The 22,808-nt window shown below is 52.0% G+C and overlaps 2 protein-coding genes across 6 annotated transcripts; one reads left to right on the top strand and one right to left on the bottom strand.

Annotated features, from left to right (window-relative positions):
* Positions 1 to 1,362: 1,362 nt before the first annotated feature.
* Positions 1,363 to 19,705, top strand: UNC45A (unc-45 myosin chaperone A). 3 transcript variants are annotated; one of them, XM_032232455.1, is made up of 20 exons: positions 1,363 to 1,582; positions 1,677 to 1,713; positions 1,796 to 1,971; positions 2,118 to 2,210; positions 2,799 to 2,966; positions 3,612 to 3,780; positions 6,352 to 6,522; positions 6,600 to 6,771; positions 8,672 to 8,972; positions 9,131 to 9,225; positions 9,642 to 9,783; positions 10,904 to 11,044; positions 11,198 to 11,322; positions 12,158 to 12,224; positions 12,311 to 12,424; positions 12,536 to 12,651; positions 12,739 to 12,856; positions 12,932 to 13,087; positions 14,739 to 14,772; positions 17,087 to 17,807. In XM_032232455.1, the coding sequence occupies exons 1-20, from the start codon at positions 1,406 to 1,408 to the stop codon at positions 17,509 to 17,511; spliced, it is 2,997 nt and encodes a 998-aa protein (XP_032088346.1). In that variant the 5' UTR covers positions 1,363 to 1,405; the 3' UTR covers positions 17,512 to 17,807. The 3 variants fall into 3 exon arrangements, with proteins under 3 accessions (XP_032088346.1, XP_032088345.1, XP_032088344.1); XM_032232454.1 differs by lacking the exon at positions 17,087 to 17,807 and adding an exon at positions 18,633 to 19,705 and having other exon boundaries at positions 1,365 to 1,582; XM_032232453.1 differs by lacking the exons at positions 14,739 to 14,772; positions 17,087 to 17,807 and adding an exon at positions 13,326 to 13,890 and having other exon boundaries at positions 1,366 to 1,582.
* On the bottom strand, positions 14,888 to 22,271 carry PRC1 (protein regulator of cytokinesis 1). Of its 3 annotated transcripts, none has more exons than XM_032232457.1 (14): positions 22,183 to 22,271; positions 21,973 to 22,105; positions 21,767 to 21,889; positions 21,462 to 21,698; positions 21,221 to 21,391; positions 20,987 to 21,136; positions 20,678 to 20,825; positions 20,456 to 20,592; positions 20,284 to 20,379; positions 20,061 to 20,207; positions 17,906 to 18,007; positions 16,875 to 16,976; positions 16,125 to 16,304; positions 14,888 to 15,693 (listed from the first exon to the last, which is right to left on the bottom strand). In XM_032232457.1, the coding sequence occupies exons 1-14, from the start codon at positions 22,191 to 22,193 to the stop codon at positions 15,616 to 15,618; spliced, it is 1,815 nt and encodes a 604-aa protein (XP_032088348.1). In that variant the 5' UTR covers positions 22,194 to 22,271; the 3' UTR covers positions 14,888 to 15,615. The 3 variants fall into 3 exon arrangements, with proteins under 3 accessions (XP_032088348.1, XP_032088349.1, XP_032088347.1); XM_032232458.1 differs by having other exon boundaries at positions 16,202 to 16,304; positions 20,453 to 20,592; XM_032232456.1 differs by having other exon boundaries at positions 20,453 to 20,592.
* Between the last annotated feature and the right edge of the window lie 537 nt (positions 22,272 to 22,808).

The following is a 22,808-nucleotide window of genomic DNA, read 5'->3' on the forward strand; positions in this document are numbered from 1 at the left end:
ACCATCATTTGAGCCAGTGGTTTACTTCTAAAATCCTCCAGTCACTCATTAGTTTTTGCCCTAATTTGGGCAGCCAGATCTTTTGCTTTTCTGCCTTTTTTGTTCATAGTCCTTACAAATTGATTTCAGGCTTTTAGTTATATCAATTGTCCTCACATGAAATAGGAGAAAAGGATAATGATAAGCTATATTAATAATATATTTAAGCTAATAAGGCTTAAGTGTAATAGCCAGCCTCTATCACCTCTTTGCACCTGTGAGCCAATTCACTTCCCTTAAGAAATTGGTCTACAAATTGATGACTCTGTGAGTCACCAATGCATGCCTCCCCCCCTCCCCTCTCTCTGGGGATGTCTGAGCTACTTCATTTCTTATCACTGGAACAGTTGACAATTTTTTCTTCAAGGGTTTCCATGCTTCCTTCCTGGTGAAGGATACAAAAGTGGCTTCTTCCAGCTTTGATTCCTGCAAGTAATAATTCCTGCTCTTTTGAAATCGCCTTTGGCAAAGGCCTACGTCAGGCAGGCCCCTCATCAAAAGGTATCACACTCATTTTTCCTTCACCAAACCTTCGGTGTTGCCAGACCAGTTCAGGAGCCCTCATTAGCAGACTCCTTTCCCTAATGGATCCTTCCTGCCGCCAGTCTGGCAGCGTCCCCATGGAGGCCGGGTCTAAAAGCAGAGCCTAATGGCATGGGGTGGGGGTGCCCGCTAATGGATGTGGGAGCAGGACGGCGAGCGCCGTTTCCCTGCCTTCCTGCCCAGTCCGGGCTGTCTCCGCCTGGGAGCCGCGGGGAAGATGCTGCTCTGGCTCCTGCTGCTGCCGGCCTTCCTCCGGTCAGGCGCCGGCGACTTACAGGCACGGCTCGCTGCTTCTCGCCGGGGTTCGTCCGAGCTGAGCGCCGCCGCCTCGGGGCCTCTCCCGCTCGCGGCTGCCAACACGCATCTCTGCGAGGGGTACTGGGGCGCGGACGGGCGCCTCCACGCCGCCTTCTTCTGCCCGCGCCTTTCCGATGCGCCGGCCGACGCTTACTGCTGTCAGCCCGGCGGGAGCGGCGCCCTCAAGTCCTGCTGCCCGCGACCCGACGCCGACCGTCCTCGGGGCGCCAACGCCACCGCCGCGCTCCCGGCAGGACTCCGGTGAGGCTGGGAAGGCGGACCGAGAAGGGGGTCGCGGCGGGAGGCCTGGCCGCCGGGCTGACGCCGCTCCGTCCCGCTGCAGGAGTCCGTTGTTGCCGTTGCTGGCCGTGGGGCTCTATGGTGGAGTCGTCCTGGCGTTGGCCGCGGCCGACCTCCTACACTTCCGCCGCCGCGCCGCCGGAAGGAGTGTCATCACGTGCCCCGTGCAGGGGCCGCCCCCGGAAGTGGTGGCCGTCGCGTCCGCGTGACGCCCACTCGACGTGCCATGGCGGCCTCGGCGATGGTGGAGCTGCGCCGGGAGGGGAACGAATATTTCCAGGCCGGCCGCTACGCGGAGGCGCTGGCCGCGTACGCGCGCGCGCTGGACCTGCCCGAGGCCGGGCCCGAGGCCTCACAGCGCGCCCTGCTGTACCGCAACCGCGCCGCCTGCCATCTGAAGCTGGTGAGCCAAGCCGCCGGGGGCGAGGCGGGGGGGGGGCGAGCGGGGGGGGGGAACCGTCTTTTTCGGTTTCCCGTCTGCCGCCTTCCTTTCGCAGGAGGACTACGCGCAAGCCGAAGCGGACGCCTCCCGAGGTGAGCGCCCCCTCCCCCCGCTTCCCCGGCGATCTCGGCCTCGGCCCCGGCCCCAAAACGCCTCCCTTTTGCTCTCGCGCAGCTCTGGAGCTGGACGGGCATGACGTGAAGAGCCTCTTCCGCCGTAGCCAAGCCCTCCGGGGCCTGGGCCACCTCGACCGGGCCGCCTCGGACCTGCAGCGGTGCGTGCACTTGGAGCCCAAGAACAAGGCCTTCCAGGAGGCACTGCGCGACCTTGGCAGCAGCGCCCAGGAGACGGTAGGCCCCGAGCCCCCTCCGCTCCCGTTGTACCGAGAGGCTTCGGGGATGGACCAATGCCGCGCGGAGCAGACGCTCTTGTCTTCCTCAAGATAAGGCTCTGAATTGGCGTAAGCAACCCTCTGTTCTTTTCCTCTTGATCCCAGATGAAAGCCATGACCTGCACTGACTCCAAAGTAGAAGCCATGTTTAAGTTGCTGCTGAGCAAGGAGGAGAAGGATCAAGACAAGAAGCAAAAGGTACTGGTCAGGGATTTAGGATGCCCCTCGTGATGGGCTGGGCAAAATGTGCTGCATCTCATGAAGCCTGATGAACAAGTTATTCTGAAAGCAGAAGTTTGCTAGTGACAGGTGGGCTGGAAAGAGTGTAGAAGCAGTGCAGAACTTTAGATGTAGCATATTCTTGCTTTCAGTTTAGCAAATATTTTCTCACTCTAGCTGGTCTTTCACTTGTATATTGTATCAGAAATGGAAATAATAATGTGGGTATATAGGGTGTAGCATGCATTCTCATGATAATGGGGCATAAGCTTTGAGGCTCATGCCCCATCTTCCTTTGCTCTCTCCCCAAAGAACCTATAGCAGCACCTCCTGATTTGAAGTAGTAGCAGACTTTAAATCTTGTTACTTAATGGTTTCTCTGGCTTGGATTTAGGGGGTGGGGTGTGTGTGAAGCCTAGGATTGGATTTAGGTTGGAAGGTCTGCTTCTGGTAGTGTATAGCAAGAGGTGGGCATATTATGGGTCAGTATTTCCCAATGCAATATAAATCAGTATGAACAGGGAAATCTTTTTCAGGTAGCTAAACACTGATTCTTTTTCTGACCAGGCAGCTCAGAACTTGATAGTTCTGGCTCGAGAGGAGCCTGGTGCCGAGAAAATTTTCCAAAATGATGGCGTGTGCTTACTGCTGCAGTTATTGGACACAGGCCGTTTGGATATGATGATAGCAGCCTTGCGGACCTTCACCGGCCTCTGCCGTGGCCACTGTACTCGAGTAAGGGCTGCTGCAAGATGACATTTTTTCGGAGCTGGGGGGGTGGTCATTTGGTTTGCCTCCTGACTCTTTCAAGGATGATGCTTTGGTGCTAATAGCATTTTACTTTCTCTTGGAGTGTCTAACCAAATAATTAGCATACTGGGTGGGTGGGGGTGTCCTTCCTGAACCAACTGAAGCACCTATTGCACACAGCCAGGAACTAGTGAAAGCATCGCTGCTGATCAGACTCCTTTTTGCCTGTGATTTTGTGACCCAGCAAAGGGGCTTGGGAGAGAGCAAGCCAATCACATTGTTCTGTAGCTCAGTTCTGGAAATAGTTTTGGATTTGTGTTGCTCACAAAGTCATGATTCCTTGCCATATTGGAATAGACACCAGCGTGGTTGAACTCTGGTCTTTTTGTATAGTTCGGGGGGGGGGGTAGATTTCACTGTGTTATTGAAAAATCAACCCCACCTCCTTCGGTTTACCGACTTGGATCCCAAAACATTCTGCTTCTCCAGGATTTTGAACAGCTGTGCTTGCTTCCTGAAGAGCAATTCTAGTTAGACTTGAATTTCAGAGTAGCTGGTTCTAAAGAAGATAGGTAAAATGGGTCTACTCTGGATCCTTCCTTTGTCTCAAAGCTGGGTATTTTCTTACAGACGGTGGTGATTCTGAGTGAACTGGGGCCCCGACGCCTCTTTACTGTCCTAGAGAGGGAGGATGAGCAGCTTTCACTGGCTGCCTATAACCTCTTGCAGGTCATGTTTGAGACTCTCAGGCAGGGGCTGCAGAAGGAAGTGGTACATAAAGACAATGTTTTGGCATCAGGTGAGTCTCCAGCTGCCTTTCTGAAGTTGTGGGGATTACATCACTGTCTGTACTGCTTAGTGGAAGGATGGCCAGAGATACATTTTCTTAAGTCTGGATAGATTACAGGCTGTTCTAATTCAGGCTTGTCAGACTCGAGGCCTGATCCAACCAGATAGGGCCCATCATGTAGCTAGATCTGGCCCAAGGGGCTGCCCTGGAGACAGCAGAGGCCTGGCGGCTCAGCCCAGGCTGGCCAGGCACTGGTCTATAACTTGATGGTGGCATCTGGGCCAGAACACGGTCAGCCTTTGATCTGCATGGCCACCTTAGAGCTGATATGGGGCTGCCCCCGCTCTACTCCGAGCACACACAGAGGAGGCGATGAGCGGGGCCTGGCGTCCCTGGGGACTGTTTTGCCCCACAGGCTGACTGCATTCTGAGCATTTCCCTTTCATTCAGGATGCCAACACTCGGTGTCTCTCTTTTGCACGCCCAGGGGGTGGAGGTGAGGCAGTGAGGCGGTTTCTTGCTGGCGCTAGGGAGGCTGTGTGGGTTGGATCAAAGGCTGACTATGTTCTGGACCGGATGGCCGCACCAAATTGTAGAACAGCATCGTGCCCGCACCAATGTCTCTATATCCCATTCACAAGGCCTGGCCTCACAGCCCCCTTTCACTGGGACCAACCCGCCCTCATGTGGGAAAGCTAGGGCCAGCAGCGGCAAGGCCAGCGACACTTCCCGAACCCGGAGAAAGGAAGGAGATGGGAATGAGACTTTAGAACCATTGTGCTTCTGCCTGCCAGTTATTTGCTGGGACAGAAGCAGAACTGCCCTTTTGGCATCAGTTTCAGGCATGGAGGAGCGGAAGGGATGGTAGACAAAAAGGGAAGCCGCTGCTCGGCAGGTTTTTTTTTTAAAAAAGCTGGCAGAGGCTTCCCATTTTGACCCCTTCCCCGTCGTTGCCTCTATGCCTGACGGGCCTCTCTGTGGCTCTCAGCTCGCATCTCCAGACCCGCATACGTGCGTGTGTGTGTGTGAGTGTGTGCATGCAGTGGTCTTTCCCCTTGCAGCCCTGCATTGTGACATTGGGGAGAAAAAGAGTAGGAGAAGAGAAGCTAGGATGGGAGCTTCTTGCAGCCTTCTACCAAGCTGAGGGGGTGGGGTGGGGGCAAAGCATGATGCGATTGGCAGCAGGTTGGAGGAGATCTGCAGTCCAAAGTACCTTGGGAACACAGCATTAAAATGGTAAAAGATGAGAAAAACAAGCGTTCCAAAAATGCAGCTTTCATTAGTTTGCAACCTTGCCATCGGAGAAGGTATCTGTTGAGGGCACAGGGCTGCAAGACAAGGCACATGCACAAATGTGCGCGTGATCTGAGAGCCATGCACGATGGGGGAGTGGTCAGAATGGGAAGCCTATTGCCTCCTGAAGAAGCACCTTGGGGACTGGCCAAGGAGAGTGAGCACAGCAGCAGCAGCCTCAAGGAGGTAAGCGCAACCGGTTCCACCACAAAACCGCGGTAGACAAAAGCGCGCTCGACGAAAGCGCGTACGTGACGTCATCACAGCGCGACGAAAACATCGCGCTGTGAGCGGTAAATTTAAAATTAAAGCGAAAACCTTACCCTAACCCCCCCAAACCTAACCCTAAACCTAACCCTAAACCTAACGCTAACCCTTAACCTAACCCTAAACCTAACCCTAACGCTTAACGTAACCCTAACCCTAAACCTTAACCTAACCCTAAACCTAACCCTTACCTTTATGTGAATCGGCTTGCTTTAATTTTATTTTAATTTTAATTTAATTTATTTTTTAATTTTTTTCGTCGCGCTGCTGATGACGTCAGGTATGTGCTTTTGTCGAGCGCGCTTTTGTCGACCGCGGTTTTGACGGGTCACGAGCGCAACCGAGCGCCCTCTTGGAGAAGCAGGGCTGGGCTGGGCTATGGGGTCCCGGTGCCCTGGGAGCTCAAGGGCCAGGCTGAGCATTTGTCTTCCAGGGCTCGGGGCAGCCTGCACAACCATCCAGTGGTCCTCTGTGGCCTGAGAGGGATGGTGAGGCTCCTCTGGTGGACAAGAGTTTGCCACTTGCCCTGGTCTCGCCTTCCTCTGCTGGAGTCAATGGATCCCCCAACCCTACCCAGGCCACCACAGGTCCCCCCCGCTGACACGAGTGATGTTGTGCTGCCCCCCAGCCCCCACCATAAGATTAACTACAACCCTGATGCAGCCCTCAGTGAAATCAAGTTTGACACCCCTGTTCTAGATCATGACTCCCATACCAGGAAGGGCCAGAAATGTAAGTTGCATATTTTCCAGCTTTGCAATAAAAAGGGAGCCTGGGTTGCCTTGTTTCAAATTGTGCTGCATGTTGGGGGGGTATTCTGATAAATTACTGTGCTTTTAGACATCTCATATTCATGTTTTTATTTGCATTCACCTTGGATAAAGCATATTGGATGTTTGCAGGAGAACAGTTATGCTAAGCGAAGTTATGCCTTTGTTCACTTGTGTGATGTAAGTGATGGTAGCTCACAAATATCATTGGAGATGTTGCTTTCCCCTCTATCTGATGCCCTTGCTGTAGACTCATCCAAAGAGCTGAGGTTGCTTCTTAGATGGCTATTAGAGGCTCTCACTCGAGTAGGTGTCTCTTCCTATGGTCGTGACAGTATCCTCAATCTGCTGATCAGCGTAATAGCTCCAAAGTCACTGCAAGCCTCCAACAACTCTTTGACTCTTTGGGTCATTGATCATGGTGAGCATGACTCTATGTGCAGAAAGTTTTCTGTTCTTGGCCCCTTCTCTTCTTTAGTAAACAATGGTTCCTTGCAGGTCTCAAAGAGATCTTGGAGGTTGGGGGCACAGTGCCCCACAGTCCTGTAGGCCTGCGTGTGACAGAGAACACCCCCATGACTGTGGCCGTGCTGCTCAGTAAGCTTTATGAGGACTTGAAGTGTGATGGCGAGAGAGAGAATTTCCATCGACTTTGTGAGGATTATGTCAGGTAGGTCTGTGAGTGTGTAAATGCAACCCTTTGGAGATAACTGCTGTTTGACAGAGGGAGCTGTCACTTCTTAGCAATGAATGCTGGGCTGGTTGTCAGTTTTTTGGCTTTGCTGGCTTTTGTTGGTGAGCATTTCATTGCAGACTCTTCACGAATGAAAGAGGTATGAACTACCACGTTTCCCTGAAATAAGACCGGGTCATATTTGTTTGGGTTCCAAAGTAAGCATTAAGGCTTATTTTTGGGAAATCACAGTATTAGGGTGATCAGCCTGGCTGGACGCAGGCACAAGGGGTGGAGAATATGCAGGGGGCCAACAGTGTCTAGCAGCAGCTGCAGTGTGGTGGCCCTTCGGTCAGTGCACTCTGTGATTGCCCAGCCCATGCAGCGCAGGTGAGTTCATTACCTATCTGTTCTGACCCCCTTCTCTGTCCAGTAACTAATGCTGAGACAAGCTTAACTGGAATGTACTTTATTAGCAAGAAACCAAATCTTCGGTGGCTGAAAGCCAAGCATAACAACAGATAAGGACCTTGGCAGCAACTCAGACAAGCCTTGTCAGCAATCCAGCCTGCCAAGCTAGTTACAAAAGTTCTCCAACTTGTAGTCAATGCGTTGACTTCTGCAAGAGGGGTGTGTGCACAAGCAGTCTTTTTATAGCCTGGAGAGAAGCCTAATGACCACCAGCTGAGTGCAATTACCTCCTGTACTTGCGCAACTGTTCCTGACGTCTATTATCTCTTCGGTGCCAGGCATCCAGGAACAACTCACTGCTGGATTCCGGATCACTCTCCCTTTTTTCCTCCCCACTAGTCCAAGGCTCAGGCGCTTCCTGGTGGCCAACCAGTCTCTCTGCGCCCTGCTCGGAGTCGGAACCCTGTCCAGGGTCCTCCACATCCTCCAGAGCCGATTCATAGGGGCCCCTCGCTGTCGGAGTCTGGTGGCAGCTCCAACGGCACCTGCTGGGCCACAACACCTATCCAAGCAACAGGCGGAGGCAGAGGCATGGGGGGACAAGGCAGATGATCCAGAAGCACCTTGGGAAAGCCGAGAGTCAAGTTGCAGTTGGCAGGTTACCGCAGGAGGCTCATCTTCGAATGGCAGCACTGGCAGCAGATACTGGCAGAGGCACAGGGAGAGGGGAGGAAAATCAGGTGATCTTGATGTGCCACAAAGGTCACAGGCAAGCCAAGAGATGTAGACAAGCCTCCCGTGGCCGGCTGCCCACTCCATCCCACTAACTTTGTTTTCCATGGCCAGTTCAGCACATCTGGATCAGCTGTTTTGCTGTGCCCACCCCCCTCCAGCTGATGACGACATTAACTGGGGCTTATTTTGGGGGGTAGGGCTTATATTAGCAGGCTAAAAATCAGGCTAGGGCTTATTTTCTGGTTAGGCCTTAATTTCAGGGAATCACAGTACTTTAGTAGTTGTGTCAGGCCTGGAAGTATCTTCTGCATTGGGCCTTCAGGCCTCCCACAATTAATGCTGTGGGAAAATAGGAGGGGGGATTATATGGAGTATAGTCTAAATAACATTCCTTTCTCAGAGACTCAAAAGACTTCCTGTCTTTCACCTGTAGGGGTGTGACTATGAGGCGTCTCCAGTTGGAAGGGGCCTGATTGGACCATGTGATGGACATGTGGGTGTAGGGCAGGGACTCAAATGTTCAATTGGGTGGGGAAAATCTGGAAGCTTTCAGATTCAGGTTTTCCCAGATGTGCCAATATGACATATAATAAAATGGAACTTTGGGGAAACACAAACCTAGAACTCTTCTTCTGTTAGGGGTGTTACTTGGAACCCTGACATGTGGTTTCTTCCTATATATTTAGTATTTACATAGTAGTTCTATATTTAGTCTCTTTGCTCATAGTGGTTCCTCTCTCTTCCTTTCTAGGGACTGGTTCCAGGGTCATGGCATGCCTGGGAAACTCAGGGCCATCCAAACAGTGAGCTGTCTCCTGCAAGGCCCTTCAGAGGCTGGAAACCAGGTGCTGGAACTGAATGGCATCATGGAAAACATTCTGGCATTGTGTGCCTCATCTCAGGTGGCTCACCAGCTTGTGGCTGTGGAGGCCCTGATCCACGCAGCTGATAAGGCCAAACGTGCCTCCTTCATCACCGCAAATGGTGTGACACTGCTCAAGGAGATTTACAAGCACAGTGAGCGTGACAGCATTCGCATCCGGGCCCTGGTTGTGAGTAGAAGGAGCTTGTTTTGGATCAGGTTGGGTGACAGGGAGGGAGGGAGCTTATTCAGTGGCACTCCTTTCTCTCTGTTGCTTGTTTGCCTTTGGTAAATGACACCTGCCCGGTGCAGGCAGGTTGTATGATTGATTGTTGTCTGTGTTTTCAGGGCCTTTGTAAATTGGGCTCGGCAGGGGGCACAGATTTCAGCATGAAACAGTTTGCCGAAGGCTCCACCATGAAACTGGCCAAGCAGTGCTGCAAGTGAGTGTGGGCTTTCCTTGGCTGCAAGAGGTGCTCTGCCCTAAAGTAGTATAGCCTTTATTGTCGTACAAAATAAATACAACAAAAGCCTCCAACACCTTCAGTTCCACCTGCTCTTGCACCCTTTGGGGGAGAAGACATCAAGTATTGCTTGCTGCTTTCACATTTGTAAGCGTGGTGAACATCCAAGGGTGAGTGTGATCTGGTTGCAGGTCGACATGTTTTATGCTGAATGGAAGCTAACAGCCTGAGCAGATCTGATGTAGTTGCAGTATGGACTGAATCTGATATTCTGTGATTGCTATCAACCTTGCATGTTTGAGCTCTTGTCCCTAATGGTTGAAGTGAAATTCTAATGCTCCCTACTGAATGGCTGGGGCCTTGGTAGATCTAATGTCCCCTTGTCCCACATCTAGATGGTTGTGCAATGAGACCCTTGATGCTGGCACCCGCCACTGGGCAGCAGAAGGTTTGGCATTCCTTACCTTGGACGCAGATGTCAAGGAAGAACTTCTGGATGACAAGGCAGCTCTCCAGGCTCTGTTCCAGCTGGCACAGGTAGAGCTTCTTTGGGAGTTGAACATGATAGGGAGGAAACTATTCCATCAGCCATATTCTAATAATGTCCAGTGGCAAAAATCAGAGTGCATCTTTTCTGATTAACAACTTTTAGAAAGGCTTTTATTAGTTCACTTCATCAGATGCAGAGTAGCTGCACAGATGTAGGAGTTAAATTGGGGTGAGATGGGGAAAAATGGCAGAGGAAGATGGTTGGTCTGATAGATTGAAGTGACATGTGAGACAGAGTACTTCATCAATTGTTTAGAACCCATTATATTTGTTGAAAGCAAGATTGTGAGAAGCCTTTTGATGTCTGCAGGTGCAGCTCCTCCTCAATTGGTGATCCTGTGAAAGTCCTTCTTTTCTAAAAGAGTCATTTTGAAGTCTGCTATGCAGGCTCCTGGGAGGTTGAAATGCTTAGACCTTGCTTGAGTTCTGATGTCAAACATGTCCCTTAATTCTTTTGCACAAAGTTGTTCTCTTGATTGTATGAAGAATCCAGAGGGGCATTGCTAGCAGATAATGGCATATCTCGCATTGGAGGAACAACGTGAAAGTGTCTCTAATCCTGTGTGCCTGTGATGGGCTCTTAGTGTAGATAGAGGCATCTGGGTTTGAACAGTATCTATCTCCCATGTTGGCCTCTTTGTCCTGTTTTTTCTTGCTTCTTGTGAGAATATGCTTCAGGTTGGGTGGAGTCTGTGCTCAAGTCTGGGTCTGCCCCATGCTTGAAAATGTCATGTCACCATCCAGTATGACTGCATTGCGCGTTTGTCTGTGATAAAATCAGTAACATTTTGAAAAAAAGATTGTTGTGCAGCCCACTGACTGGTAGCTCAGGGGAAGATAGACTATGCTTGAATGATGGAAGATATGTCCTAAGGATGATAAGACAAGTTGCCCCAAGAGGGATCCGCTGGCAGTGTCCAGTGGAAGAAGATAGCTGTCTCTGGAGATACTCAGTATTGATTTTTGGAACACTCTGGCTTAAGTGCTTGTTTATCCAATTCAGAATTCCAGGATATCTGCAAGTTATAGATGCTTGTGTCAGCATTGGTGAACTCAAAAGGGCTGCCAAATAAACTTCCCCTCTCCCTGCTCCTTGCTTCCATCCTAGTCAGAGAATCGGAACTGCTTATTTGCAGTGGCCTCTACACTGGTCAACTGTACCAACAGCTATGACTTTGAGGAACCTGACCCACAGATGGTGGAGCTTGCTAAATATGCCAAGCAGCATATCCCTGAGAAGCACCCCAAGGTGAGATGGAAAAGTGCCCAGGGGGATGAGGAGTGGAGGCAAAAGCCCTGAGGGAGAGAAGGGATTGCGCATCTTAGGGAGGTGGCAGAGGTGCAATGGAGCTGCCTGTAAATGGCAGTCCTTACTGGTGCCTTCACTCATCTCATCTTCTAGGATAAGCCAGAGTTCGTCCATAAGCGTGTGCAGAAGCTCTTGGCCGCAGGTGTGGTTTCGGCTCTTGTTTGCATGATCAAGAACGAAAGTCCTTTAAGCCCTGCCTGCCGGGAGCTGATTTCCAGGTGAGGCTCTGCGACTTGACCTTGAATCCAGAGGTGAATAAACTGGGAATACTCAGGTGGGACTGGCAGTGGGGAGGGGTTCCTCAGTGTACAGCATGAGTTTCTGGGGGAGAGGTGGCCGCTCATCTTCCCTGCCAAAGATGACTTGCATCTCGAGACATTCAGACATTGGTTATTGCTCCATTGATTGAACATACCTGTGAGATACAGTTTCTCATTTTGCTGCTGACCTTGCTAGGCAGTGGTTCCTCTAAGACCTATACTTGGACAAGAGAAGGGAAAGGACTGCAGAAGACTCTTGAGAACCGGCAGTCCATGGGCTCCATGCATCTCCATAGTCCTTCCAAGAAAAGGGTTTGAAGCATCTTTTTCTCCCTGGGGCTTATTGGAGCAAACTAGCATTATGATTCCTGAGACAGGAGATCATTAGTTGAATGGTCTTGGTTTGGGGGGTGGGGGGGGAGGTGTCAGGGCCCAGTAGAGACTCTAGGGATGAAAATTACAGCCCAGCCCTGCTTTCTGCAGCTGCTGTTTTTTGGCCCTTCCAGGGTCCTCAGTTAAAACCAGAGTCCCAAAAGTTGGAAAATGCCATTTGCCTGGTGCAGGAATCTAGCTGAAAGCGTGCCAGTGGAGGCCATGTCACCTGCACCTGAAATTGCTCTCTGATGAGGCAGGGTTTCTGGTTCCTGTGTGTCTTAGCTCAGTGAACTGGTAGGGTGGAGATAAGGAGTCCTATTTGCTTGCCATCTCTACTCCCACATGGCTGGTGGGAGGGTATGTGCTTGAACCTGGCTCTGACCCCCCCCCCCCTTCTCCAAATCCTGCTGTGCTGCAGGGTTTTCCAGGCCATAGTGGATAACCCAGAGAACCGTGGAGCTGTGGTAGCTGCTGGAGGGGGGAAGGTCAGTATTGCCCCTTCCTCCTCTTTCTCTTCCCTGCAAGGCTCTCAGGGCTGAACAGTGTTTCCCCCTTCCCTGTCACCCAACAGGCACTCATCCCTCTGGCTCTGGAGGGGACTGAAGTGGGGCAGAGCAAGGCCGCCCAGGCTCTGGCCAAGATTGCCATTACTACAGCTCCGGAGATGGCCTTTCCTGGAGAACGGGTCTGTGTGGGGCAGCACTGGTGGGAATGGGAGGCGGCTCTTCTTTGTTCCTCCTCTCCTGTGAGCAGGGCAGGGCTCCTCCTAGCTGAGCCTGGCACTTTTCTTCCACAGGTCTATGAGGTGGTCAGACCCCTGGTGAGTCTCCTGCATTTGACTCGTTCCGGTCTGCAGAATTTTGAGGGGTTGATGGCACTCACCAACCTGGCTGGGACCAGTGAGAGGCTAAGGTGAGGCCTGTTTTGGGTCTGGGAAGGCGAGGTCCTTTGGGGTCTCAGCATGGCTTCTGTGGCTACTTTTCCCCATGTCTCCTGCAGGCAGAAGATTGTGAAGGAAAAGGCCATGCCCATAATCGAAGGCTACATGTTTGAGGAGCATGAGATGATTCGACTGGCAGCCACGGAGTGCATGTGCAACCTGGCCTTGAGCCCCCAGGTGGGCAGCTGAGAGCAGGCTGGGGAGGGCTGGGCACTACCCCACAGGCCTAACAGCTGTTTGTCTTTCATACAGGTGGCGGAGCTGTTTCTGGCCGAAGGCAGTGATCGGCTCAAATTGTTGGTTTTGTACAGTGGGGAAGAAGATGAGAGGCTTCGTCGGGCAGCTTCTGGGACGCTGGCGGTCTTGACCTCGCTGCTGCCACAGATCTGTGTCCGGATTTCCCAAGTGGTAAGTTTGTGTGAGCTAACACTCTCTCGCTCACAGAAACACACACTTCCTGAAGAGGGCACCTTGCTCTCTCTGTGAGCCTGGGAAGGCAAGAGGCACGATCTTCTGCCACAGACCTGCTTTTCCAGGGGCACTGCCAACTCTGGAAGCAGGGCTGTTGCTTGGTGGAGCATCCAGTGGGTTGCAAGGGCAGGGTCGGGCATGCCTGCCACCTGCCTCTTGTTGCTTCTCCTCCAAGACAACGGACTGGCTGGAAATCCTGCAGTCTCTGCTGCTCAGCCCCTGCATAGAGCTTCAGCATCGTGGCGTGGTAGTGGTGAGAAACATGATGGCAGCCAACCGGGAGGTGGCCACGAAGCTGATGGAGAGCGAGATGCTGGAGATATTGTCCATGGCGACCAGAGCAGAGGACAAGCCCCAGGTGGCTCAGTTGGCCCAGGAGTGCCTGGCTCATGCGGTCTCCTATGGCTTGATTAAGCCCAATGCTGCTGCTAGGGAGTGAGGGCCCTCATTCCATTCCCCCCCCCCCCGGCTCAGAAGCACCTCTGCAGCACCTGGCCCACACACCAGGCTGGGCCTGGTGGGGCACTACTGGCTGCTGGGACTTGTCAAAGCGGAAATTCTTTGGGGTCCTGGGACAGACACGCAGACACACAAACTGAGAGACTGCCCTGGGGCAGGAGGGAAACACACACAACACTGGTTCTCTCTTGCACTTTTGGCATTTTGTACACTGGCAGACAACGCTGTAGGATTTAGGGAATAATGGGATCCACTGTATAAATAAAAACAAAAAAACCCTTTTTGTGCATCTGGTATATTCAATGTTTGAAATTATAGCATTTGGAATAGTGAAAGGAGCTCTGTATGGCCAAGGGAGAGGCAGGAGGAAAAAAAAATCAGAAATTGTCTCTAAGGGGGAATTGTGGTTTCCATTAGATTGACTCAGATCTCCAGCTGGGTGCCAGTGTTAAAGGCAATGCCCAGAAGGCCCCTTGGTTGAGTGCACAGGCCCCTCCCTGTCAGACCTGGAAGCCATCATTTACAAGCCTCAGAGTCTTTTTTCGTTGGCGACATTACTTGGAACCCTGACAACCCAGCTTTATCCAGCAGCAACTGTCACCCGCCCCCTGGGCTGCTAGACTCTGCCTCGCAGGGTGATTGATGATCCAGGCCGCCTGGCTCTGCCAGGGCCAAGGCTGCACCATCCATGGCAGTTGCTTGCAGCAAAGCATCCTCCATGCAAGCCAATGGCGCTGGGGCCAGGCCAGGTGGGGAATAGCTAGTTCAGCTTCTGGTTTTTGCTGAAATGGTGGCATGGAGGGCAGGCCTGAGCCTCTGTCGGGGGGGGGGGGGGGCGGGGGGGGGGGCTGTGTGCTGCATGAGGCCAAGCCGGACCCTCTAAGACGCATGTGCTGTTGCGAGAGGCTGCACTGGAAGCTTGACCCACCACTATGGGGCTGGCTGCCCTCCTAGGCAGGCAGGCAGAGGTGTGGCCATGACCTCAACAACTCCAGATGACACACCCTTTCCCCCACAGGGCTGCAGCTGGTGGCCATTGGCTACATGGTCCCCCAGACCACCTTTCACAGTGCTACCCGCTCTCCCCACTGCAGCCCTTGCTGCTTCACCCTGCTTGTTTCCTTTTCAGGTGCCAGCCATCTCTACACCTGGGGCTGCTGTAGGTAAGGCACTTGGGGGGCTTGACCAGGTTTTGTGGGGCCAACTGTTTTCCCAGGGAAATATGACCAGTTGGGGGAACCAGGATGTGGCCATGTCCAACAGGCATTTCTCTGGAGGTTGAGCAACTTCACAGAGGTCAATCTTGATCCCAGAACGTGAATGAGAATTTTGAGCGGGGATGGTGATGGTGGTCAGTGCAAATTTCCTCTGAAGTGAGCAGCACAGATGTTTCTTAAGGCAGCACAACAATGTTTACATATCAGAAGCACAACATTAAATGCAGAATAAAATTATCTTTTATGTAGAGCAAAGTCTGACATTTAAAAAAAGCTTTTTCAAAACAGTACAACTGATTTTTTGCTGCTCACCTACATCTTTGAACAAGCGAACAGCCACACAAATAAATAAGAGGCTGCTGTAGTGAGGAAGGTGCAAATCTAGCCATGATCATAAAATGTACAGTCGAAGTGCCAGGGGTGCCAGCCCAGCCAGGAGACGGGCCAGTCGGTGAAGAGGGAGGTGATGCATCCTTGTAGAGGACTCCCTTCCTATGCCCAAGGTGAGCAGGAGGCCACTGCTAAAGAGCAGGGCCTGGGTGGACAAGGTTGCCCAAGGAAAGGAGGAAGGCAAACCTCCGCCTGCTGCTCCCCCCCCCCCCGGCACCCCATGAACAAGGCAGCAGGCCACGGCCCAGAAGCTGCTGCATCTAAACCTTTATTCCCTGTAACATAAAACCTAGAAATCAATTCATTAAAAACAGTGGCAGCATAAACCGGGCCCCAGAAGGTCCAGTTCATGGTGGACCCTGGATGGTGAGTGGATCCAGGGCTGGTAACAGCCCCTCTTCAGGTGTCAGGATTGGAAGCCGTGGAGTTGAGGACATGGGATCGGTGCTCAGATTTGGAAGCCTCTGAAAGTGCGCGCTGGGGAGGGAAAAGAACAGTTGGTGTGAAGGCGGCAGAGGGAGCTGCGGGGGGGGGGGGGGCAGGGGTTTGAAAGGCAATGGGGTAGGTATTTGGACAACATGGGGGGCTTTTGATAGGAGGGGAAGCAGCGGCAGGGAAGGAACTGGGTAAAGGGAGGTAGAACTGTGGGCTGCCCTGCCCAAGCTTGCCTCCAGCCATGGAGCCCTCTTTCATGGAGGCCCCTCCCTCACCACTGCCATTTACAGGCAGGGGAAGCAGCAGCAAAAGGAGCCCCATCAGCAAGTAGGACCCACCCAGCCCTTGGTCTCCCTTTGGCCAGGGCTGACTGGCCAGAGGCCCGGAGGGGGAATGCAGCCACCTGGCGACTCTCGCTCCAGAGCCAGCCGGGACAGAAGGGCAGAGGGGAAGAAGAGGGAGAAGGGAATTACCGCAAATGCCGAATAGGTGCTGGCAACAGAGTAAATGCTGCCATTGTGCTGGGCAGGGGCTGTCAGGGTACACCCACCGCTCAGAGGTGTTCTGTTGAGCTGAGACACGTTCTCCTTGTTGCACTCCATCTGGCCTTTGGAAGGGGTCTTGGCAACCACACGGATGGGGGTCCGGACAAGCTGCAGGCAGAGAGGGGAGTGGCACTTTGGGCAAGGACAGCCAGAAGATTAAAGGAAGGAGCACAGGAAGGGCCATGTTTGACAAAGGCATTAAGCCATGGTGCAGCTCTTCTGGGAATTTAGGACTGCCACTCTCCATCCTCCTCAAACAATTGCTCTAAAGCCACTCAGTCCCTAGTGCCACAGGTATGTGCAATGTGGGCTCCATGAACTCTGGTGCTCTTGCCTGAGCACAGCTGACAGGGCAATGCAGGAACGGCCCAGCTGTCATGTTGCTTTTGCTTTCTGCGTAATTTTGTCTGCATTCCAAAACCTTGAGCTGCAGAAGGCCTGTGCCACAGCTAAAGGGCTGGATTTAGGCAGCAGCCCACCCAAGGAGGCTAACCACCTCTATTGTGGCCAGGACTTCTTGCCAAGTGCCAGCTGCACCCAAAGCCAGTGCAGCACTTGGGCATTGCAATGGTGTTAGGCCAATTCCCACTGCTGAACTTCCTGTAGTTTCTGCAGCCTCTTGGCCTTTTGACAGAGCTGGAAATAGGATGGGAGGCTGCCTTCCTCCAGACTCTTTACCTTGCTTGCAGACAGGGGTGGGTGGCATCTGGGGGAGTTTAACACCGAACCTCTCAGGGCTGAGCGGATGGTGCTGTTGGGAGTTGTGGTGGTAACGTTGAGCTGCAAGAAAAGTCCAGGCGTTAGGAAAAAAAGGGGTCCCTGGTGCACAGCAAAAAACATCTGATGGCCGTTTCCAGGGGAAAATACTGCTAATCAATTCTCACTTTCAGATCTACCACATGTCTTTACATCACAATACCTTCGGCTGCACAGAAAATGGATTAGAAACCTGATCAAGGACATAATTTTATTGTGTCTCACACTTCTTGCCCTGCCCTCAGATGCTGTGGGGAGTAGGATGATCCCCTCTTGGAACACTACTATCCTCTTACCCCTAGTCCTTTTCACTAGACTAAACATACCCACTTCCTGCAACTGTTCTTCATGTTTTAACCTCCAGCCCTCTAATCGTCTCCGTTGCTCTTCTCAATTGTACATTGAAATGTGTCCCTGTGTAGGGATGATTGTATGCTTCTGGTGGAACCTGGTGCTGAGTTGCAAGAGGGTGGGGGCCTTTCCCAAAAAGCTCAGGCAGATCAGCCTTAAATCACTGGTGTGCAGGGATCCTCCCCTAAATCTTTCCAAGGGGCTTTAGTCTGGTAAGATTTTCTTTATGGGTGAAAAGCAATAGTAACTACCCTGAGCAAACCAGGTTCTTGGTACCTTGCACCTGATAACACTGTTGGGAGGCATTTGTATCCTAGAGATGCCCTCCAACCTCTCCGGTTTTTTTAAAACTACATTTGTTTAGAAAAAAGCTTCTAACTGGGATATGTAGCAAATAATAAAGCCACCACCCCACTTTCTGGGTTAGTCCTGGACCCGAGGTGTCTTCAGGCATTCAAAAGAGGCCAGGGGTGTCCAGAGCTCCAGCAAAAAAAGTCCACAAAGGGAAAAGATGACACTAAAGAGGAAAGGAAAAAAGCTGTCCTGCATTTATATATGCGAGGTAAAAAGGCAAACCCTGACTTCTGGGTGATCCCACTTACCTTCCGTGCTTTGCCAGGTGTAGTGATGCCCAAAGCCCGTCTCTTGGTGGGGGTGCTGCCATAGAGCATCTCCTCTTCCATCTGTCGGGACTTTTTGAGTTGCTGAAAGGCAGAACGGAATGAGAGTAGGCTAAACAGGAACTGGCGTATCTGAAATGGATCTCAAGCGAACTTTTTAGTTAAATCATCTCTTTGATTTAGTTCATCAAAGAGATGGACCAGCTGCTTAGCTATCACACTTGGAATCGGAGGGCAAGTCAGAAGTTGGGGGAGGAAGACGATGCAGGAGGGGCTGCAATTCGCCATCTCTGCCAAGTGCTTAGAGCACAGCTGGAACCGGCTCTGCTTCCAAGTGGGGAAAGAAACCTTCTGACATCCAGTGGTGGAGCCCTGCTCTGCATGTCCCAAAACCCACAAAAGACCCCCTAGGTCTTTGATGGGTTTAGAGCTCTGAGAGGCAAGGGAATAGCCATCTTAGAGCACAGAATTATAGGACTGGAAAGAACCTCGGTGGTCCGCACATGGCTGGCTCATACTTGGTCCACTAGGACATCTTGCGCTCTCTCACATTTGCTAGATGCCACCCACTCTGTACCTGGGCATTTGGTTATCCTTGCCTAACTGTAGGACCTGACTTTTCTCACCCCTGAACTGCTTTTTGTCCCAGTTGCTGTTGGCGCCTTTGAGACATCATTCCATTCACCTACTCCTTTTCTAATTGTTTTAGGAAATTACTTGTTAGCTGCTTTTCAGCTACCAAGAGCTTTGGGATTGAAAGACTTTGCAGCACCAGGTGTGTCTCCTTCAGCCTTAGTGAGAAATATAAATTTAAGAACTTAACTTTATTTTTGGGGAATTAACAGCAAAAAGGTGAATAAAACATTGATTTTCAAATGGACAACAGGACAAGAAAAATTTGAAATAAAAATTTAGAATTATAAAGAATCTTTCCCATGAGAAAACGCTTTCATTCTGAATTCTTCCCAAAACAAATTATAAAAAATTGGATACCAGAAGGAATTAAAGATTAATTAAAGGAGAACATTCAAACTTGACTTACTAATATAGAATGAAGCAAAATATTTAAATATTAGATGTACTGAAGGGTATTTTTGAACAAAGGAAACAGAAATTAATATCTGCCTCTGTAGATAGACTGTGCTTCAAAGATGCCATGCAAGAGGAACAAACAGTTCTTGGCATGATTGAGACTGATCTGAAAGCGGCTTTAAAAATGAAAGGCTACAAGAATGACAAGGAAAAAGATGCTTCACAGGGCATACAAAAGAAATCAACTCATGCTTAATAATTCAAAGGATGACAAACAAAGAAAAGAACCTGGATAATTTTCCTATATTGGATTTAGAGAACAGGATTGTTAATGTTTTGAATAATTTTGTGAGAAGGGACAAAGAAATATGAAAAGAAATGTTGTAGGTATAGGCCACGCCCGGGTAGTGGGCCACAGGTTGAGGACCCCTGTTCCAGGATATTATTTGAAGGGATTAAAGGCCATGATTGTTAAAAGTAAAGGTTGAACTAGACCTGTTCTTCTCCCTTCAATGGATCTTTGCTGGTTTCAGGACTGAAGTAACAAGTCCTGATAGATTTGTTTATGTGTAACCAGTGGGATAAGGGGAGAAAATATTGTGTTTTTCCAACAGTTACTAAAGGGGAAAGTCATTTCTTTACATATTTATTCTTGTTTTGTATTTTTTATTCTTTTCCTTTTTTTAGTTTATATTTGTTTTTAACTCTTTATGTTTTAGCTTACATCTAACTGTAAGATAGGCAGCCAATAAAATGTATAGATAAAATATAATAAAATAAAAAAAGTTTTTATTGATATAAACTTTAATAAAATTACTATTAAAAACAAACAAACAAACAAACAAACAAGCCAGCATTGCTGGAGGGAGCCCAGAACTGCCTCCTTGGGAGAAGGGGGAAGCAACTGCTGGGTGGGCTTATAGGCAAAATCGTTCCTCCTGGCTGCCCTCTGGCTAGAAGGGACTAAGCACAGCTACCAATCAACAGGCTTGCTACCCTTTTACCATTCTGGGAGTTGAAGTCCACAAGTCTTAAAGTTCCCAGGTTTGGACACCCCTGGGATAAACTAACAGTTATGTGTGGAAGGCTGAGGCTATCCACTCACCCGTTCCTGCTTTTCCTTCTCCTTCTCCAGATGATGGAGGCGCCATTGCTCAGCCACATGCTCCATAAAGGGCTGCCCGCTCACTAGGAAGTCCTGAGCATGCTCTTGCTGCCACAGCTCAACACGGACCCTCAGCTCCTCCTCCAACTGCACTAGAAAAAGTCAAGTTTAGGTGGGGCTGCCAGAGGTTCACAGGATAGGGAGAGTGACTAGGACCACTTGCCTTGGGAAGGGTCTTCTGCAGCTTGGCACGCAGCTTCTCTTCTTTCAGGAGGTTGCCTCCTCGGTTGGTGAAGCGACTTAGATCGGTGGCCTTTTTCTACAGGGAGGAAAAGGTGAGAGTCTCATGCTGCCTGGAGAGGCAGCTGAGCCCACACAGCCCAGCTCACAACTACCTCAAGCTCCTGAAAGAGACACCAGCTCCTCTTCCATTTGTGGATTGCTTCAAAGAGCTCTTGATGTGTCTCGTAATAATGCTTTAGTCGCATGAGCTCATTGTCATGTTGCTGCAACAACTCTTCGCTGAAGGTGTCTATGATGGAGGAAAACATGTGGGATGGCAGAAAGGGGCCATTGAAGATGGCTTCACTCACCTTCAACACTGGCCCCCAACCTACCTTCATAGTAGGGGCCAAAGGAGCACCTCTGCTCTTCCCCCAAAAAGCACTTGTCCCAGTAAGTGGCCAGCTCAGCCCGAATGGCCACCACCACCTTCTGCAGGTTCTGGCACTTCAGTTCCTCCAAGCGGTCAACTTCTAGGTGCAGCTAAAAGAGGCAGGGCAGAGAGGAGTCAAGGCAATGAAACACAAGGAAGAAGGGCTTATCTGACGCATAACCTTTCAATACGAATGTAGGGGCGAGTGCTGCTCCTGGACTACAGGAGCCGGCAGGGCCCTCGTACCCAGGAAGGGAGCCTAGCCTCTTACAGCGTCCATAATGCTGGCTCTGGAGCCCTCCATGTATGGAGCAAAGGCATTTCTCTCTTCAGGAGGCACTTGCAGCCAGTCCCAGAGCATCAGGATGCGGCAGCGCAGTTCTTTACATACAGCCTCTTTCTGAGCTCTTCTCTCCTCCAGCTGGGAGACAACAAAGGAACAGCCTTAGGTCCAAGGAGAACTAAAGGAAGATAGGTGGGTGCCTTCCCAGCCCATTCCCCCAACCTGCTGCAGCAGATCCTTCAAAGCAGCTAAGTTGTTCAGGGAGAAGCAGAAGGTGCCTGAGTCCTGGCACATGGCTTCTCGCTCAAAGGTGGTGCTGGGCTCCTGCTCCAACTCCTCCATACAGAGGATAACCTTCTGCTTCAGGTGGACAAACTCTGCCTGCCGATGCTCCTAAGGGGAAAGGAAATGGTCAGCATCAAGCTGCACCAAGCCACCCTTCCCCTCTTGGAGACGCCCAGACCTTCTCAGCTGCCAAGGATGCCAGGTGGCGCCGGAAGCAGTCCAGGTCCGCCAGGCTGGGCACAGCCTCGCTGCTGCCAATGTTGTAGGGCGCCCGGCCCAGCAGCCCCGCCAGCTCCTGGTCGCGCTCCTGCAGGGCGCGCAACTCCTGCCGCCTCTCGCGCTTCTGCTTGAGCATCACCTCTACTCGGGTGCGCAGATCTTTCTCCAGCTGCAGGATGGTGGCCTCCTCCTCCTCCTGCAAGACAGGCAGGTGATAGACGGGCTCCGGCGGTGGGGGCGCGGGGCACCGCTACGTGGACTCACCTGGAAGGGCGCCAGCTGCAGCTCCTGGCACAGCGCGGCCAGCTCCCTTCGGCACAGCGCGATGCTTTTCAGTAGCCGCTCCCGGAGGCTCTCCTCTTCCGCCACCATCTGCTCCAGCAGGTCCTGCACGGCGCCGGGGAGAAGAGCGCGCTTCAGTCACCGGCCGCCCCACTCCCCCGCCCCTGCCGCCCCGCCGCGCCGCTCACCTTGACGTGCCTCTTCACCACTTCGGTGCGCTGCAGCCGCTGCTCCTCCGGGATGCCGATCTCCTCCCAGATGCCGCGCAGGTGGCTCAGCGCCTGGGTCAGGCAGGCTACCGACTCGCCGGCCAGGACCTCGCTGTGCAGGGAGGGAAGCCATCAGCTCTGTCGCTCCCGCCTCGGACCACCCCCCCGGACCCCCGGGCCCCCTCGCACCTGCGTCTCATCTTGGCCGGCCAGGGGGTTCCGCGCCTGCTGCACCTCAGTCCCGACCGTTTCTGCTTCGCGATTCAAATCCCCGCCGCGCTGCGATTGGCTCAGCCGAGGGCCCGCCCACGAGTGCTCTTTCGCGGCCAATCCGGGGCCGGCGGCCGCTGTGGGCGGGGCCAGAAAGGCTAGCTTTACGAAGGGCACCCGCGGGCCCCTCCGCGTCGCTGCAGGGAGGGGCGTTGCTGGCCTCGCACCGGATTGTCACCGCGCTGCCTCGGCCAGGCTGCCCGCCCCCTGAGTCGCCCCGCAGCTCGTTCGTGGCGCGAGCCTAGAAACCCGGAGAAGCCGCCTTCTAGTGTAGCCTTGGCCGACGCTGGGCCAGTCATCGCCCCTTGCAAGAAAGCGGCAGGCTCCACCCCGAATCAGACCCAGATGGGAAGAAACGGTGGTGTCGGTGGTCTTCCCTTGCTCCACTAGGCCTACTATCCTCCGCGAGCTGCACTGGCTACCCATTAGTCTCCGGACTCGCTTCAAGGTGCTAGTCGTTACTTATAAAGCCCTGCATGGCATCGGACCTGGGTACCTGAGAGACCGCCTCCTGCCAATTACCTCCCATAGACGGATCAGATCTC

Source organism: Thamnophis elegans, chromosome 16 (assembly GCF_009769535.1).
Source record: "Thamnophis elegans isolate rThaEle1 chromosome 16, rThaEle1.pri, whole genome shotgun sequence".
NCBI classification, from domain to species: domain Eukaryota; kingdom Metazoa; phylum Chordata; class Lepidosauria; order Squamata; family Colubridae; genus Thamnophis; species Thamnophis elegans.